General features: G+C 46.2%; 2 protein-coding genes across 3 annotated transcripts; both read left to right on the forward strand.

Moving 5' to 3' along the window:
* The first annotated feature begins 373 nt into the window (after positions 1–373).
* galcb (galactosylceramidase b) lies at positions 374–9,805 on the forward strand. Of its 2 annotated transcripts, none has more exons than XM_076027753.1 (17): positions 374–614; positions 725–793; positions 896–959; positions 1,709–1,822; positions 2,146–2,285; positions 2,451–2,489; positions 2,728–2,855; positions 5,645–5,800; positions 6,030–6,154; positions 6,245–6,372; positions 6,802–6,891; positions 6,975–7,064; positions 7,154–7,298; positions 7,639–7,819; positions 8,408–8,571; positions 8,785–8,861; positions 9,202–9,805. In XM_076027753.1, exons 1-17 carry the CDS (start codon positions 477–479, stop codon positions 9,343–9,345), a joined length of 1,992 nt encoding a protein of 663 aa, XP_075883868.1. In that variant the 5' UTR covers positions 374–476; the 3' UTR covers positions 9,346–9,805. The 2 variants fall into 2 exon arrangements, with proteins under 2 accessions (XP_075883868.1, XP_075883866.1); XM_076027751.1 differs by lacking the exon at positions 2,728–2,855 and adding an exon at positions 4,291–4,421.
* Positions 9,806–10,608: 803 nt separating this feature from the next.
* Positions 10,609–15,640, forward strand: ak7b (adenylate kinase 7b). The gene is made up of 18 exons (XM_076027754.1): positions 10,609–11,196; positions 11,299–11,466; positions 11,567–11,675; positions 11,845–11,939; positions 12,306–12,416; positions 12,512–12,595; positions 12,819–12,907; positions 13,056–13,146; positions 13,258–13,335; positions 13,539–13,688; positions 13,762–13,890; positions 13,989–14,094; positions 14,227–14,355; positions 14,445–14,507; positions 14,609–14,806; positions 14,911–15,110; positions 15,188–15,346; positions 15,506–15,640. Exons 1-18 carry the CDS (start codon positions 11,119–11,121, stop codon positions 15,542–15,544), a joined length of 2,076 nt encoding a protein of 691 aa, XP_075883869.1. The 5' UTR covers positions 10,609–11,118; the 3' UTR covers positions 15,545–15,640.
* The last annotated feature ends 2,888 nt before the right edge of the window (positions 15,641–18,528 follow it).

Raw genomic sequence — 18,528 nt, forward strand, 5'->3', positions numbered from 1 at the left:
CGGCTATTTACTTTTACTCCCTATAATTTATTTATTTATTTATTTATTTTACACTTTCTGCTCCTGACAATGAAAAAACATGCTGGTTACTTTTTGTGTTTAAAGGTTTTCAAAGAAATCAATTCTGTTCAAAGTCATTCACTCATATTGTTGCTGAAGGAAGCGGAGCCATTTGAACTACGCAGTTGTGTAGTGAAATGCAAACTTGGATGAGATTTTAGTGGGGGATGGAACGAGATTGAGTTGATAAGAGATCATTTATTAGTTTTCCCTTCGAAGTGTACCGCACTCTGCCCACTAGGTGGCGGTAAGGCGCATAAGAAGTTAGCTGTCAACCGTCACAAATCAACAACTCCAAAGAAGAAGAAGAAAAAGACCAAGAAGCGGCAGCGGCCGCAGCAGAGGCAGAAGAGTGCTCGCTGCGAGTCAGTGCTGTCACGTGACTGACTCCCATTGGAGCCGCTGTCGCTGCAATTATGAACTTCCGATGGTCGCTGGTTCTCCTCCTGGTCTCTCCGTGTCTTCAGCCGGTTGCCTCGCTGCTCTACGTCCTCACCGACTCGGACGGACTCGGCCGAGTGTTCGACGGAGTCGGAGGTCTGAGCGGCGGCGGGGTGAGTCGGTCACAAGAATTCACTTCCTGGTTCCAAACCAGGACAAACACGACACACAGTCCTTTTTGCCATAACGTGATGAAAACGCGTTGTCGGTTCGGTGCTTTCAGGCGACGTCTCGCCTGCTGGTCAACTACCAGGAGCCGTACAGGAGCCAGATACTGGACTACCTCTTCAAGGTAACTCACCCATCAATCAACGAGTGAATAATCCCCCACTTTTCAAACTCGCCACTCATTGTTATCTCTCTTTATTATCTCCCCTTGTCGTCTTTGTTCCAGCCGAACTTTGGAGCGTCTCTGCAAATCCTGAAGGTGGAGATCGGAGGAGACGCTCAGAGCACCGGTCAGTCTCCTCATCATGTGATTAGTCCTCATCAAATTCTAGATTATAAACTGAGATTATAATCTGATGGACATCCTGACAAGACCCCAGTCACCATTAACTGTTTGGCGTTCCATTGGAACAGTTCTACGGAAGCGTATTGCATTCACTTGGGGGGAAAAGCTCTGTTTCTCGAGGTCTTTTTCTTTTCTTCTGATTTTCTGAGTGATTTTTTTCCCCCCTGTGTTTTAATGGAAGCAAACAACCCCAAAGAAACAGGGCTGGATAAAAAAATTGCTAATTAGTCGGCAAAACAAAAAAAAATGAATTCCTCTGTAAAACAGATCCTTTTTTTCCCAAGTGAATGCAACACACTTCCGTACATTTGAAACCAAGTTGAATAAACGACGGCAATATATCTATCGTGACACACTGACACACTTTTAACAAAGGTGTGTCAGTCTTTATTATCCTAGAGTCAGTTATTATAGAAGTGCCCCATGATTTGCTATCACACTGCCTTGGTATTGAGTTTTTTAAATCAATATCCTGCTTTGAAAATCATTGATTGACTGATTGACTATCAACCTGCTGTCAGCTGGTGCTGATACTGTCAAAAAACAAACAAACTCAATATTAACAGAGTGACTGTTAATGTAAAACAAGGTGTGTGTGTGTGTGTGTGTGTGTGTGTGTGTGTGTGTGTGTGTGTGTGTGTGTGTGTGTGTGTGTGTGTGTGTGTGTGTGTGTGTGTGTGTGTGTGTTCTCAGATGGAACGGAGCCGTCACACATGCACTATGAGGACGATGAGAACTACTTCCGAGGCTACGAGTGGTGGCTGATGAAGGAGGCCAAGAAGAGGAACCCCAACATCACACTCATCGGTCAGAACACCGACCGGCGCCCTCTGTTGACTCAAAGGGACATAGATGCTTTTGCTGTAGCGGACCATTCAAATGCTGCTACACACAGTGGAAACATTGATTGCAACTTGTCAAAAATCAATGTTTCTGACTTCACTTTATCTTGACGTACAATTGTTTTATCGTAATATTGCTCACAATTGAATTTACTTCACCAACATTGTTGATTTTGAAATGCAATCGCGTAGTTTGGACATTTAAATTGACATCATTTGGCCCTAGAACGACTGTATTATTGTGTGCCGCATGTCGAGTGACTGTGCTTTGTGTGGTTGTGGCTGCAGCTCTGCCCTGGGCCTTCCCTGGCTGGGTGGGCAACGGCAAAAACTGGCCCTACGACTTCCCAGACATCACTGCGTCATACGTGGTCAAGTGGATCCTGGGAGCCAAGCAGTACCACGACCTGGACATCCACTATGTGGGGGTGGGTGGGTCCTCCTCGTCAAAAACGCCCTTTAGAGAAGCCACTGGGCTGGGAATGCTGATGTCTGCCTGGCATCGGCTGAACATGTGAAAAGAAAATGTTGTTTTTGTGTGTTTTTTAGGCGCACGTGTGTTGATTTCCTATTGATTTTTTATTTTCCCTCAGATCTGGAACGAGCGGAACTATGACAGCACCTACATCAAGGTGAGTCTGAGCGACGGCAACATGTTTAACACACACACACACACACACTACATAATTCTGGGTGTGGTAGTGCAGTGATTCTATTAAAGCTCAGCGTTGATGGGAGTGAAAAGACAGAAGTAGCCTCAAACGTTGCATACGTAGCACTGTATTTGAGTCGTACACCTTGACCTTTGACCTTTGGCTAGCCTGTATCTGACTGCTGTGGCTGCTCTGAGGGTGTGTCTCTGTTGCCAAGGTGCTGCGCCGCCTGCTGGATAGAGTTGGCCTCGCTGGCGTGGCCGTCGTGGCAGCAGACGGCTCGTGGGAAATTGCTAGTTCTCTATTGGTTGAACCGCTTCTCTACAGTAGTGTTGATGTGATTGGGTGAGTACAGGTCAGTCCTAAGAGCCTCTCAGGGGGCGGGCAGTGGTGACCTACACCTGGAGCAGTTGATTGGGATGGTCATGTGATACCTCTCTTCCTGACACTTTTTACAATTGAAAGTGAACATGAAACAGTGCAGACAGTGTTTGTGAGTATTTGACACCCGTTGATGACTTTCAGGTTTGAACTCTGCCTGCACAGTTTGGTTGCTACAGCATGAACAAGTTTCACCGCAGTACAAACACAAGTTGAACACAATTGTCATATACATACATATACAAGTGGTATCGATGTTGTGGTATCGGTACCTATTTTACCAGTACGAGTAGAGTACTCAACCCCTGTATCGCTAGCAATACCCGATACCGGTATCGATATCAGTAGCGATACCCGATAGTGGTTTTACGCGAAAGCACTCCATTGGTAACTTGAATAAATACTCAGACGGAGCCATTTTACAATATTGTTAATATTAGTGATACACCAGAACCATTAAAGTACCAGTACTTGCATTTCAGCATTCACTGATACCAATACTGAGTACTTAATAAGGCCATTATACATTATAGCATGACTTTTATTTTTTTGTATTTGTTATTTGATCAACATTCCTCTGCAAGTTTTTCTAAAACAAGTTTCACTGCAGTACAAACCAAAATTGTCAGTGTGGTATTGGCAGATATTTTAGAGTAGAGTACTCAAGCCCGGTATTGCTAGCAATACCCCATACTGGTATCGGTATCGAATACCGAACACAATAATATCATAGGGATACCAGTGATACCCCGTACTGGTATTGTGTCAGGTATCGGTAGTACCCCTAGTTAATATGATTGTATTCATACAGTTGCGACGGCCCTTGGATGGCTGAGGCCCTCAGTGAAAGGCTGTAGTGCGGTCCAATCCAGTCCATCCAAGCTGCCCAGTGGTCTGTGTCCACCAGGGGGCGATGATGGAGTGCAACAGCAGAGTGCATCAGGATGTGTGTTGAAGGACAAACCCCAGAACCCCAGTGCTCCAGAATCGTGTGTGACTTTAGACGGAATGGACGACAGGATGTGTGTTTTTATGTCTTTCTAAGGAAGCCTGGTGTGGCCAATCCAGCTGTCTGACAGCATAATGTTTGGTATTTAGGCTGAAAACCAAGAAGAAGAAGGTGGACTAGGTATTCAGGTTTGGGTGCACAGGGCCACCGTAGTGCACTGGCAAGCTCAGAAGAGTGAAAGAGTGCTGCAGTCTAGAATGTGACCACTAGATATCGCTGTTTCTTCTTCAAAACCTCCAAATATTACACACTGGACCTTTAACTGCGTGCGCTACGTCCTCCCATGAAGTTTTTAAAATACTTCAAAGCTGCCTTCAATTCTTATGAATACTCCTATTAAAGTCCTGTGTTGTGTTGTGTTGTGTGTGTGTGTGTGTGCTACTGTGTCAGCTGCTACGCTACACTCTGGACAAGAGTGGTCTGGAGGGGGTCAGGATCGTAGCCAGTGACAACCAGTGGGAGCCCGTGGCCCTGTCGCTGCTGCTCGACCCCGAGCTCAGCAGAGCCGTGGACGTCATAGGGTAGGAGCTCGCCCTCTCTGCTGCCACCTGCAGGCCTTGCAGATACACTGCAACCTTCAGTGTGCCTCTGTGTGTGTGTGTGTGTGTCACCATTAAAGGTCCAGTGTGTGTAATTTGGCTTGATTTATGATTTTATATTAACAGCTGGACGTACTGCCCATAAATACCTTAATGAAAGTGTATACTGGCAGTCCAATAAAAGTCATTTGGTTTTTTACCTCCCACTGGTTTGACTCCACTGCCCCAGCACAAATGGCGTAGCACACTGCAGAGGCCACCACAGTGTCATAGAAGGTCCAGTGAAGGACCCTGCTGACCCTGGAGGACCTCAGGGTCCTCAGCAGGTGTAGGCCACGCTGGCCCTTCTTGTGTGGTGTTTGAGGACCAGTCCAGTTTATTGTACTTGAATGAGTAAAGGCAGCCCCCCCCCCCCCCACTGGTCGACAGTGCATGCGTGAAGCTTAAATAAGTTGTTATTTACATGTGAGAAATGCTGACACATTTCCTGACAGTTGCACCAGAGAGGAAGCACATCTGCTGAGCAGGCAGCAGGAGGAGCTGTCACAGTTGTATGAGTAACACTGAGGAACGACTTCTGCAGTGACAGGAAGTCCCGCCTCTGGATTGGCCACTGCTCGCAGTGACTTTCACAAGAAGCAAAACGCTAGACGCCCAGTTTGTATCGTGTCTTGTTAATCAATGATTGAATTGATTTGTGTGTCCTCCAAAATGAATGAGCAACATTTCCTCTGTGAATAATATAGATTTTTAAAATCCCTCTCAAATAATAAAGCAAACTGCCCACGAGACCGTGACCCAATCAAAACACCCCTGGGACCCCACTTCTGGGTTGCAACCCACAAGTTGGTGGCTTGGTGGTTTCAGTCACTGTGTTTTCAGTTCAACAGCCCAGTTCAGTTCAGTCCAGTTCAGTCCTGGTGCCCTCTCCTGGCCCACTGACAGAACGACAGCTCCATTGAAGGTCCAGTGGATAAAATTTGGAGATTTTGAAGAATAAATAGCGACCTCAAGTGTTTACGATTTAGATTGCAGCGTCTTTCATTCCCCCCCCCCCCTCTCTTGATCTTGCCAGTGAACTACGGTGGCCCTGCACACCTAAACCTGGATACCTGTTCCACCTTCTTGCTCGACTTGCTTGTGGTTTCTGCTTCAGGTTGTTGATGCTTGATGTTCTTGATGCTTGATGGTCTGTGGTGTTCTAGAGCCCACTACCCAGGCACCACCACGGTGCTGGATGCTCTGAAGACTCAGAAGAGGCTCTGGTCCTCGGAGGACTACAGCACCTTCAACGACGACATTGGGGGCGGCTGCTGGGCTCGAATCCTCAACCAGAACTACATCAACGGACTCATGACTGCGTAAATATCCAAACTCTGTCAAACTCTGGCCCACTGACTTCATTGGTTCATTGTTGTTATTCTATTTTTAAATGTATTATCAGCCTGTGGAAAAAGGCCACTGTTTTATCTGGAGGATTTATCAATGAATATCAATGTTGACATTGAAAGTGTTTTCCATGTTCAATACAATGTGTTCTTCTCATCTTCCTCCTCTTCTTCTGGTTCTTCTTCCTTGGTCTTCCTCCAGCACCATCTCCTGGAACCTGGTGGCCAGCTACTACGATGCTCTGCCCTTCAGCAGAGATGGGCTGATGACGGCTGAGGAGCCGTGGAGTGGCCACTATGTGGTGGACTCACCCATCTGGATCACAGGTCTGGACTGACATGGACCTGGCATCTTTGTCCTGAGTGAATTGTGATGGCTCCTCCATGGCTGAGATGATGTGGTTGTTGTTGCTGCAGCTCACACCACTCAGTTCGTCCAACCAGGATGGAGCTACCTGCAGACTGTAGGACACCTGGCTGCAGGAGGCAGCTACGTAGCCTTGACTGACGGCCAGGGAAACCTCACCGTCATCATAGAAACTATGGCAAGTTACCATCTTCATACATACTATCATAATATAATAATATATAACTCGTCAAAGGTTATTAATACCAGCTGTGCAGATGATTGACTCCTGTGTGGCTTTAATGTTTTTCTTCAGTCTTAATTGTTGGAGTTGATGTTGCTGATCTATCAAGGCATCATTATTTTATTGCATGTTTAAGCAAGTAACAGTGACTGTAACAGTGACTGTAACAGCGCAGTGACAACAGTCACTGCCACAGTGACTGTGACTGTTACAGTCACTGTGACAGCAGGGCAGGGAAGTTTTCAATGTCTTTGTTACAATTTTAAACGTACAATCTAGAAAATTGAGGGAAAAAAATTGTATGTAAAAGTACATTTTTGATGGCTGCTGTTCTCCTCAAACTGCTCCAAACCTTTACATTTACTTGCTGATGTATTTTCCCAGACACACGACCACTCTGAGTGTATCAGACCGCCTCTCCCTCACTTCAACGTGACGGCCCAGAATTCAACTTTCCAGTTGGACGGATCGTTTGTGAGTCTCCTCAAGGTTTCAGCCACCAGGTTGTGATGTTGTGAGCTTGCAGTCGGTCCCATCACTGGTGTTCTTCTCACCAGGCCTCCATCAAGAAGCTGCAGGTGTGGCGCTCGCAGTTTAACTTCCAGACCCAGAAGCCCTCCTTCTTCCACAGACTGGCTCCTCTCAGGGTGAGACTCACTCCTTCACTCCCTCTCCTCTTTCAGGTGACTTTAGATCATCAGCGTGTCTGTGCTCTCCTCTCTGGTCTCCTGCTCAGCTTCTAGATGGATCCTTTACCCTGAGTCTGGCAGAAGATGAGGTCTACACCCTCACCACTGTGACGACAGGCCAGAAGGGCAGCTACCCCTCCCCTCCCCCATCACAGCCCTTCCCCAAAAACTACAAGGACGACTTCAATGTCCGTAAGTATTGCAGTAGCACCCCCCAAAAATACTGCATTTCTACTGGTTACCTGCTGAAACATTATATCTTGTATTTGAAAACTCCATAGCTACTGTGACATCATTACATTTGTTCATGATGTAGACATATTGGCTGAAACCCATTGAAAATGTAAAGGTTTACTTCAGGACACCAGGACAAGTCACTGCTGTTCAGGGAACCCTGCAGTGAACTGTCCTGGTGTGTTCAGGGAACCCTGCAGTGAACTGTCCTGGTGTGTTCAGGGAACCCTGCAGTACAGTGAACTGTCCTGGTGTGTTCAGGGAACCCTGCAGTGATTTTTTTTCCTGGTGTGTTCAGGCAACCCTGCCTTCTCGGAGGCTCCTAACTTTGCCGACCAGACGGGGGTGTTTGAGTACTTCATCAACATGAGCGACCCGGGACCCCACGTCTTCACCCTGAGGCAGGTGGTCACCCAGCGGCCAGTGACATGGGTGGCCGACGCCGACCAGACCATCAGCGTCATCGGAGATTATAACTGGTGAGGCTGAAGCTCTGTCACCCATCGTGTCTTCAGAAGACATCCACCATTACTGGCGCTTTCTCTTATCACAGACACAAGGCTACATGAGATAGAATAGAAGCCTTTATTAATCCCACAGTGGGGAAATGACAGCGTCAGTACAGTGCAAAAGAAGCAAAACTATATTCATAAAAAAGACGAGAAAGAAACAAAATACACATATTTATAAGAAATAAGGAGGTGTTAAGACAGGAGCTACTGTGCTCCTCAGAAGGTCCCTGGGGTGGGTGGGGTTACTATGGGATGCATTAATATTGAGGACGGAAGCTCCTGTCCACTCAGGTCAAGGCCTGAAAATAGCAAATAGCCTGGCAGTGCGTTTGTGAGAAGATGAAAAATGCATCACAATAACAACAATAACAACTGGAGCTGAAATCTTCAAGAAGCAAATCTTGTCTTTGACTTTAATGTTTTTGTAATTTCTGCACACTTTATTTTTTGTACAGCGCAGTTCCCAGTTCGGGATCACGAAAGTCCATCTGTCCTATTCTACTCTATTCTATTCTATTCTATTCTGTTCTTGACTGTGACTGTGTTCCCATGCAGGGAGAACTTGACGGTGACGTGCGATGTGTTCATGGAGCGCAGGAACACTGGAGGTGTTTTCATCGCAGCCAGAGTGAATAAAGGAGGCCAGGCTGTTCGCAACACACAGGGAGTTTTCTTCTGGGTGTTTGCTGACGGCACCTACAAGGTGTCCAACGACCTCGGTCAGTGACCTCACCGTCTTCTCACGCCTGGGCTGCACCTTGAGAAACCCGAGAAAACAGTTTATTCACACGTCAGCTTGTTCTGAGAGTTTCAATCTCGTTGGCTGATCAGAAGATATTTTAAACCCCACTGCACTGAATTGTCTCTGAATTTAGAACGAGAGTTGCGGGCAGTTTTTTGAGTGTCTTTGTGTTAATTCTGTTCTGACCCAGCGGGCCAGACGATCCTGGCTGAGGGAAAGTCTGGAACGCGAGCCTATGGTTGGCACACACTGTCACTCACTGTCAAGGTCAGCGCCGACTTTTTGTTGCTGTTCTGTTTTCAAATGTGCAAATCACCATTTTTATTGACATTTTATTTTGATTTCTTTGCGTTTTTCTTGTATTTTTTTTTTTTTTTTTTTAAATGTGTGTGCAACATGAAGTTATTGATGGTCAAGTATTCAGCTTTGCTTTGTGCCACATTCATCTTATTTGACTGCATATAAGACGGTTGGTTCAGACATTGTCCCAGTTTGACCTTTGACCCCACTGAGTTTGACACCACTGGGCCACAGTGCACATAATTGTCTCCAGTGGGGCTCCACTGTAACATCCCATAATAACCCCGGTGTCTCCGTGTGTCTGCAGGGCCAGCTGGCCTCAGGGCAGCTCAACGGTTACCAGCTGTGGAAGAACAGTGTGGTGCTGACGCCACCTAGTGGCTGGGCTGCCATAGGAACGCACTCCTTTGAACTGGCTCAGTTTGACAACTTTGCTGTGGCGGCAGAGTGACGGCAGCGTGACGGCGAACTGCAGCGCAGCGTCCAGGCTGGTTGATCTTCACCACCGTGCTGGACAGGGGTGTTAATGAAGAAAACAGTGATGAATGCAACCAACAATGTGCCTGAGATAATTTAACTGTCACTTTGTATGTTGAAGTCTTTTAATTGCTTTTGTATGTGTATGTTGTGACAAACTCTGTGATGCTGCTTTATTATCCGTATGATGACTACACATGAATGACCTGATATCTTGAAGTGCTTTAAGGATGAGCGCAACGTTTCTTCGTGAACAATTAAAATGTGTGAATGAAGGAAAAGCTGCCAGTAGCGGCGCTGTTTCCTCCTCTGACTGATCCACTGATGTGATTTGTCGTTGATTTGGCGCAACTACTCTCCTGCATGTAACAACACTGCCACCTTGTGGTTCATTCATACAACTACTTCACTTTACTACACTTCTCAAAAAAGGCTGAACGTGTTTTTGTCGTTTTTCACCACACTGTCGCCACTGACAGTTGACACTTTGATTGGGTCGCAGCATCGTGGGCCGTTCAACCCCACGTTTTGAGGGATTTTAAACTATTTTTTTCTCTTACAAGACACGCAAGTCAATTCAATCATTAGCTCATGTCAATCATTTCCTAGATATGATAGACATATGGAAAGTGAACTAGTGGCTTGACTGCTGAATTGAATGGTGAGTGTGTAGAGACGCTTTGTTGCCCTTGCTCAGCAGTTCCAAGTCAACGGCAGCAGATTTAACGGAACTGTTTGTCATAATTTTATGAATATAAAGCCTGTTTTTGTTACATGTTTTTCGTGTTGTTTTGTTTTAGTTTTTATCTGCGTGACTTCCTGTCAGTGTTTCCAGTCTGGGGGTGAGGCTGTCTGTTTCTATGGCAACGGGCAACAACAATGTTTCCTCAGAATGGCAGTGCGCGCGCTTTCCTGGCTTTGTGGTAGAGAGAGAGAGAGAGAGAGAGAGAGAGAGAGAGATTGTGCGTTTATTTCGGATACAACTTAGTTCTCTGGTTCCTGTCTTGTTTAATTATTATGTCTTTGATAACCAGCACTTTTTTAATGAACGAGAGCTCGCGGGCATCGCGCTTCTTTTGTCATTCTCCTCCTCTTCTTGCGATGCATTGTTTCTTATTCCTCATCATCCCCGTGAAGCTCCGCCACAAGGAGACCGTCACTGTTGGCTCGTAGTAGTAGTAGTAGTAGTAGTAGTAGTAGTAGTACAGTAGTATTTTCAACCACTGACACATACTTCATGTCTGAATGACTGAATGATCTCTCCAGTAGTGAACTCCAGGTCACCAAAGAAGAGGTGCCACTGCTTTAATCATGGAATTACAGTCTATGGATCTTAAGAAACTCAACTAACCCACGCTCGGTATTGGCGATTGCATTGGTTGATTGATTGATTGATTGATTGATTGTTTGGTTTCTTTCAAAGAGAAATCAATCGTGTACGAAAATTGAATGACAAAACATTCACAACAATTGATCACATTTGTCAGATGTGTGTAATGTCTACGATCCACAGCAGCGGCAGCAGCTCTTTGAAGGTGGAGCTTCTGTTAGACTTGAAGCTTCGTAGCTGCCGATAGACCGTCGTCCCCTCAGCACCTGGAGGTCGTCGTCATGAATCTACCACACTGTCATAATAGGTGTGCAACACAAATGTAGTGGCGGTTCTTTGAGTTGACGAAGGAACCACAAAGAGGCGTCTGTCTGTCTGTCTGTCTGTCTGTCGGAGTCGTAGCCGAGAGAAGAAGAAATGGACAAGAGTAAAATCTTCCCGAGGAGAGTCTTCATCAACGACATCGACTCGTACGCTTCTGAAAACATCGCCAAGGTGAGTGGAGGGAGCTGCACACTGGGTCTCCACTGGGGTTTACTCACTGGAGGCACTGTAGCTGGACACTGTCTCTCCACTTCTCCACTGTCTCATGTGCAGTTCTTGTCCGAGTGCATGGTGGTGTCACTGGACCACGTCGCAGGAGAGATCGACGCGGAGGATGACGTCATGCTGTCGGAGGACTACGGCAAAGTGCGAGCGTTTCACGTCGTTGGAACGACTGACAGAGTGGAGGAGAAGAGAGAGCACATGCTGGAGGAGTACCTGGTTGTTGTTGTTGTTGTTGTTGTTGTTGTTGATGATCTGAGGTACTTCAGACATCAACAGTTTTTCTATAACCAAAACTGTTTTTGTGTGTCTGTGCCAGAATCCAGACAGAAACGAGCTGCTTTCAAAATTCATGAGCTGCGATGTTATTATTTACAACATCACCCAGCAGGTGGAGCAGGTGGAGGAGGCCCACTGGGCTCTTTCTGGTGAGCTGATCCAAAAGTCCAGAGCTATTAGAACATCCAGGATAAAACGATAGATGGGAGGTGAAAGCCACAACAAGCTTCTTGATGTTAAATATGGGAATTTGAAGAGAATGTTGGGCTTGGAAGCTGTGATACTGCTCGAGTTTTCACTTGTGAATGATATTTTCAGCTCTTCACGATAAAATGGAAGAGTTTCCTGGGCAGAAGATCTTCATCCTGGTCTCCACGGTGATGACCTGGGCCTGCAGCAAAGCCGTGGATCCTGTAGGTGGAGCCTCACTAACGCACGTGTGCACACCTGTCCACCCCATGTCATTGAAATACTGCTGGGAAAGATGATCCAAAAATATTGAGTAGTTTTAGTGACGGTATATCAGTTTTGAATAAAACAAATTTCCTGTAACAATGGGCAGTTCGTTTCATACTGTCAACGATGTTTTCAATGCTTCTTCTTTTATCAATTCCAGCCTAATCCCATTAAAATGTTAATTGATGATATAAAAAGTTTTCAGTATGTTTTAGGAGTAACTGTAGTAGAATCTTTATTCTACACAGACCTGTTGGCTCACATTGTAGAAGCACATGAGATAAATGACGAAGCTGCTCCTCTGCTGTTGTGTTGTCCACCAGGATGATCCAGAGCTTCCATTCACCGACGAGCTCTTCTGGAGGAGAAAAGCACATGCAAACTTCAAACCACACATTGACCTGGAGAAGAGGGTGGTGAAACTGGGCAAATCTGTGCGTCTCAGAAGTCATAAGAGCGACAATATACACAAAGAAGACGCCTGGGAATTCTTACTCTCCTTTTCCCCTTTTATGCTCGGTGCCTTCAGAACAAGGCGTTGTTCTCCACATATGTGGTGGCATCAGGTCTTCAGTATGGGATGGGAGAGCAGATCCTGCACTACTTTTTCAAGGTAGGATCTAAAAAGCTGTTCATCATCGTTTCGATTGTCGCCCAGCGGCTGAGCAGTGGGGTAAAAGTCGACGGTTGGAGTTGTTGCTCTTTGTCAAGCGCCCTCGGGCAAGACACTCAGCTCCAGATTGCTCCCTGTGTCACTTGGGTGGATGAGAGTCCGCTGTTCAAACGCTGTAGAAGTGGAGTCTATGTGTTGTATATCCTTCTGTTTGTTTCATTAGACATCATGGCTGGGAAAGGACCAAGATCTCACGGTGTTTGGAGACGGGAATAATGTCGTTCCCATGATTCACATTCGGGATCTAGCAAGGTAGAAGCTTCGTCTTCATAAAGTCTTTCATTGTTCTGATTCACAGTGAGACAAAGTGAAATTTGCTGTGCCTCACTCTCACTGTGTGTGTGTGTGTGTGTGTGTGTGTGTGTGTGTGTGTGCGTGTGCACGTGCATGCATTTCAAAGTGTGATCCAGAACGTGATCCAATATCCACCAAAGCCATACTACCTGCTGGCGGTGGACAACTCTGACAACACCATGATGAGGATAGCAAAGGTCTGTGTGCTTCAGAAACATCTCAGCGTGGTCTAACTCAGTTGTGGACGGTACTGTGGTTCTGGTATGTGTAGACAACATTACATCATATAAGGCGTACTTCCTCCTCAGACCATTGCCTGCGCTCTGGGACGAGGAACCATCCAGACCAAAGCGGTTGAGGAGGCCTTCCTCATCGATGACCTGAGTGTACGTCCAGTCCAGAAGCAGAATTCATCTTGAATCACTCGTAGTCTTGTCTCTCTGATGGTGGTAATACAGACAGAATATAACACAAGTTGATCGTCAACATAGAGACCTCCATGTCAGCTGGGTTCTCCGAGGTTCTGGGCTCCTCGGTGTGGAACCTGGTGATGCTTCACAGCTTAGTTCACCTTCTCCTCTGGTGGCAGGTGATGGAAATTGATTCCATGCTCGTCAACCTTCGAATGGAGGCCGTCCATGTCAAAGACTTGTTCTCCATCAACTGGCTGTGTGCATCTGGTCTGGTGAAGAACATTGGACGTGTCGTGGAGGAGTACAGGCACACCAGGAGACTGCTGGTATACACTCAACATCTGGATTTGTGTAGCTGAATGGAATGAATGGAAGATGAATCCCTTTCTGTCTTGACAGCCAATCCGAGTTTGTGTCCTGGGACCTCCTGCGGTGGGGAAGAGCACCATGTCCCAACACATCTCCAAGCACTTCAAACTGCATCACATCAAACTGAAAGAAACCATCTCACAGGCCATGTCACAACTGGTGAGGGTCTCATAAAGCACCCAAAGGTGGAAAACACAACACACAGAGGTTTTTACTCAACAATTCTCTCCGCTCTGCTTTGTGAAACTCGTTTCCAGGAGACTGCGGTCAAGAATCCCGACCCTGACGCAGAGAACAACGATGCTGCTGTAGAGACCCAGAGGTTGCTGACCAGCCTGAAGGAAAGCATGGAGCAGAATGAAGGTTTGACTTCCTGCTGTCAGTTCGTCCTGAGGCCGTCTGTGTTTCTTCTCATATTGAACGTGTTTAATAGTGACAGGGTCGGATCTCAACCAATTATTTTACTACAATGCGATGATGATTTTCTTCCCTCAGGACTTTTAGATGACCAGCTGCTAGTGAAAGTGGTGAAGGATAAGTTGATGTCCAACCCATGTAAAAACCAGGGCTTTGTCCTGGACGGCTTCCCGAAGACGTACGAGCAGGCGAGGGAGCTCTTCTCCGGTGAGACGTCTTCTTCTCTGGTCCACGGCTGTCAGTGCTCACTGGTGGAACTGCGACGCCAAAACTGTCCCCGCTCTCTATTCCTGCAGACGAACAAGAATCAGACGACGTATCGTTCGTGGCTCCTCCAAAAAGCAACAGGATTTTGCCAGGTTGTCACTGCCGAAACACAACAGCAGTCTGAATGACATCACGCAGTTCAATACCTTCCCAAGCTTCCCAAGTCTAACCTGCCAGAGTCCACGTGTTTCAGAGTGCGTGGTTTACCTGGAGGCCTCTGACGAGCTGCTGCGGGATCGAGTCATGAACCTCCCTGAGAAGGTGATCCAGGAGCACAACTACGAGCAGGACCACTTCCTGGGCAGGCTGAGCAAGTACAGAGAGAACGATGCAGAGAACGACACGGTCCTGCAGTACCTTGACGAGATCGACATCTCACCGTTACACCTCGGTAATCCACACAGCATGATGTAAAATACAATACATTAAACCATATATGATTTGTAAATATATATTATATGTGTGTATATGTATGTATATATCCATGTCTGTTAGAGATCAACAGTAACAACCACAAGGAGTGCCTGCCCCTGATCCAGAAGATCTACGACACCATTGGCCAGCCCAGGAACTACGGTCCCAGCCCCCAGGAGGAGCAGGAGGAGCAGAGGGAGGACGACGGCGAGGAGCGAGCTCGCAGGGAGGCCCTGGAGAAGGCCGAGGAGGAGAGGAGGGCCGCCCGGTGGCAGGACTGGGTACGTACCAACGCCGTCCACTAGGGGGATGGAAGGTGTTCAACGCAGCTGTTGACTGCGGCAAATGCTTGCACCAGACGGAGTGCCTGCAGGAGGCCGTGAGGGAGGAGGAGGAGATGTTGGAGGCCCAGTCCGTCCCCGTCAGAGAGTACCTGAAGGAGCAGCTGATGCCCACACTGACCCAGGGCCTCATCCAGTGCTGCAAAGTCCGACCAGCCAACCCCGAGGACTACCTGGTAACTACACACTGCTGGACCCTTCAGGCCAGGCTGTGACAGACTATATGCTGATGATGATGTGCATTCTTTGAGTGTTGTTAACGTGTCATATTATTAATAACAAACCCTCTGCCACTGGCTGCAGTCGCCTGAACATCTGATGTGTCTCACTTGCAGGCAGAGTTCTTACTGAAGAACAACCCTTCAAACTTCTGAGCCGCTCACATGGTGAAGCTTCACTGCAGTGACACTGCGTTTTCAGCACTGTCACACTGCTCCACATACACACACACACACACACACACACACACACACACACACACACACACACACACACACACACACACTCTGCTGCCAGGCCCAGTGGGAGCAACTCTGAGGCCTCACACCTGGTTGAAGCACCACTGGAAATTCATTAATAAAAGTACTTTTCCCGCCCTTTTTTTTGCCTCAAGTAGTTTCCCAGTTGCTTTAATTTGTCTTCTGATTATCAGAAACTATACAAGGATCAAACACCAGCTCATGTTTCAGCCACACTCTCATGCTGTCACTTTAACTGCAAAGTACTTATTGGTTGTGTCACATCGACACTTTTTACATATTTGTTGAGTTTAAAAACGTTTTGATTGGCCTGCATGGAAGGACGCCAAGTAAACACTCCGGCAACAGGCGAGTGAAATATTAATATCCACTTCCTCTTGTAATGAATCGCAATACTGCATTTGGATGAAATTGTGAGAAACGAGAAGCACCAGGGTCAAAGGTCTGATCGATGAGGTGCTGAGACTCGACTACGCTCCACTGCTTAAGGAAGGAAAAGTTTTTCCGTATTTAATATGATTGGTTTGCAGTTGGGTCTCTAAATTCCTGACCATCTGAAACAATTTATGATGTTTTTCTTTTTTACTGGGGAGTCACATTTTCATTTCTCAGACATTTGGAAGGCATATTGCACGTTTATTACCAGCTTCCACCACTAGGTGGCAGGGTTAGACCAAGTAACACTGGTGAGGCGCGAGATTTCCTGTCTACAAGCCTTGACATGACATCTGGTCCTCTGTCTACACTGTAAAATCACATGACATCATCATACCATGCAAAATAATAATAATGAACAACACAACCACACTGCGTCTGTTTATACACACAGTGATACATCTTTGACCAACAAATTCTTGGTATGTGGGAATGAGCCTGATGAGTGTTTTCTATTCTCTTCTATTCACTGTGGCTCCAGTGTGTAACCAGTGTCTAACCAGTGTGTTCGCTCACTGCTGTAAAATGTGTGTAGTTGCTTAGGAACAGTTTGCCTTGCCTCCCAGCAGGGGGCCTCCTCTTGAATATCATTATGTTCGGCCTCCGCTGAGGCGGTGGCCTTCTTCCGTCATGACAATATATTTATGGTGTTGGCCCTGGAAAAGCACTGCCATGTTGTATTGATCAGGAGGGAAGGACGATCAATTGAATGAAAGAAATGCACCTGGAAATTACAGCTGAAGATTATTAAATCAATCTGGACTGGTCAGAGTACAACAATGTGAACTGCATTTGGTACAGCCAATATAATATACAGAAAACATTTAACGTTACTTTGTCAAATATTTGTATTTTTTTTTTTTTTAATTTTAAGACCGTTTTGGCTCTAAATGGAGGTTCTGTGAATTAGGAACCACATAATAAAGCAAAGTAATATATTGTGAGCGCTCCCTTCAGGGCTCACTGTGCAAATTGATTCACTAATTCAGTTTGGCAGAGTTTTTTTTTTTTTTTTTTTTTAAGTTACTTAATTTAAACTGAATCCAGTGAGTCAAAAATAAAAGTGAAAAAATGAAAAAATTGCATCAAAGTATGTTTACTATGGCAAAGTAGGCGTTTTGATTATAATTGCAATTAATTATTAAGAAATTAAATTAATTGATTTTTTAAATAGAAGTATTAATAATTAAACACACACACACACACACACACACACACACACACACACGCACACACAATATTTAGAGCGGCACTTTGAAAAGCCATCAGATGTAAATGTTCCCATGTAGACGATAATCTTTGATATCTTTCCAGATAATGAGCAGGTGATGTATTAATAACAAAGAGATGCTACATAATTAGATGGAAATGAAAACGATCATCCGACAGAGGGTGACATGAAGACACACACACACACCCACACACACACACACACACCCACACACACACACAGTGAGAAAGAGTTGAATTTGCAGGCAGAGAATATGAATATGTTCTAAGTTTAATAGGAGCCAACACAAAGAAGACACCGTCCTAATTTAGTGATAAAATGCTAACTGTGTCAATAGAATACATTGTAATACCAGCTGTCTGGAATGAACAACATATATATAAAATACGACCACTTGATGTCACTGTTTCCTCTCAAAACGTCCAAACAGTACTCACTTCTGCTTTGAAGGTTTTAATGAGATAAAGCCCAGTTTGTCACAGGTGTTCAACAGTGTGAGCTGTGTGGAGACCAGGTGAGAGCCGTGAGGGGTGGAGCGCCCCCCGCTGGACCAGGGATGAATGGATGAATGGATGTGAGGATTGTGTTGACAAGGGTGAAAGATGGAGGAGAAGAAAACTCTCCTTCAGCAGGGAGTCCCAGAGCCTCGGCCAGGAAGCCATCAGACGGCAGGAAGGGAACACCTCCACCCACAGCAGGCAGGGAGTGTGTGTGTGTGTGTGTGTGTGTTTGTGTGTAAGAGGGAGCGAGAGAGAGGACAGAGGGAATGTCGCTCATCTCTAATTACTTTTGGTAGAGAGGAGACTTGCTGTCAAAATGAACTATGCCCCGCCCATTCCTGTGTCCCACCCACTCCTGTGCCCCCAGGACTCCAGGACAAGGAGGTGGACTCTCTGCCCTCTGCTGAGACTCTGCTAGGTGGAAGGTGGACTTGGTCTTGAACTGCCCTCCATGGAGGCACCAGTGAGGAGCACAGGTCCAGGTTGATGGTGTTTAATGGTAGTTTAGGTTTGGTTGTAGCTTCTATTCTTCCTTCTGTAAAGTTCCGTAATGTCGTGGAATTTGAAGCAGCGTGTGTGGAGTTCCACACACGGCAGGAAACACTCTGGAACTTCCTGAGTGTGAACAGGATCAGTGTGATTTGCCCATGACTTGGTGATGTCCTACCACACTGAGGAGAATAAATTCCTCAATCTCTCCCACGACTGTCATT

The sequence above is a fragment of the Nelusetta ayraudi genome, unplaced genomic scaffold (genome assembly GCF_046127955.1).
Source record: "Nelusetta ayraudi isolate G7.1 ecotype Tasmania unplaced genomic scaffold, CSIRO-AGI_Nayr_v1 ptg000021l, whole genome shotgun sequence".
In the NCBI taxonomy this organism is placed as follows: domain Eukaryota; kingdom Metazoa; phylum Chordata; class Actinopteri; order Tetraodontiformes; family Monacanthidae; genus Nelusetta; species Nelusetta ayraudi.

Excerpts from the sequence above, each read along its gene's own strand:
- ak7b (XM_076027754.1), top strand. The coding sequence starts at position 11,119 with ATGGACAAGAGTAAAATCTTCCCGAGGAGAGTCTTCATCAACGACATC. Across the intron at positions 13,689-13,761 it reads GGCACACCAGGAGACTGCTG|CCAATCCGAGTTTGTGTCCT; the intron begins GTATACACTCAA and ends CTGTCTTGACAG. Across the intron at positions 15,347-15,505 it reads CCAACCCCGAGGACTACCTG|GCAGAGTTCTTACTGAAGAA; the intron begins GTAACTACACAC and ends TCTCACTTGCAG.
- galcb (XM_076027751.1), top strand. The coding sequence starts at position 477 with ATGAACTTCCGATGGTCGCTGGTTCTCCTCCTGGTCTCTCCGTGTCTT. Across the intron at positions 615-724 it reads GAGGTCTGAGCGGCGGCGGG|GCGACGTCTCGCCTGCTGGT; the intron begins GTGAGTCGGTCA and ends CGGTGCTTTCAG. Across the intron at positions 7,299-7,638 it reads CAAGGACGACTTCAATGTCC|GCAACCCTGCCTTCTCGGAG; the intron begins GTAAGTATTGCA and ends TGGTGTGTTCAG.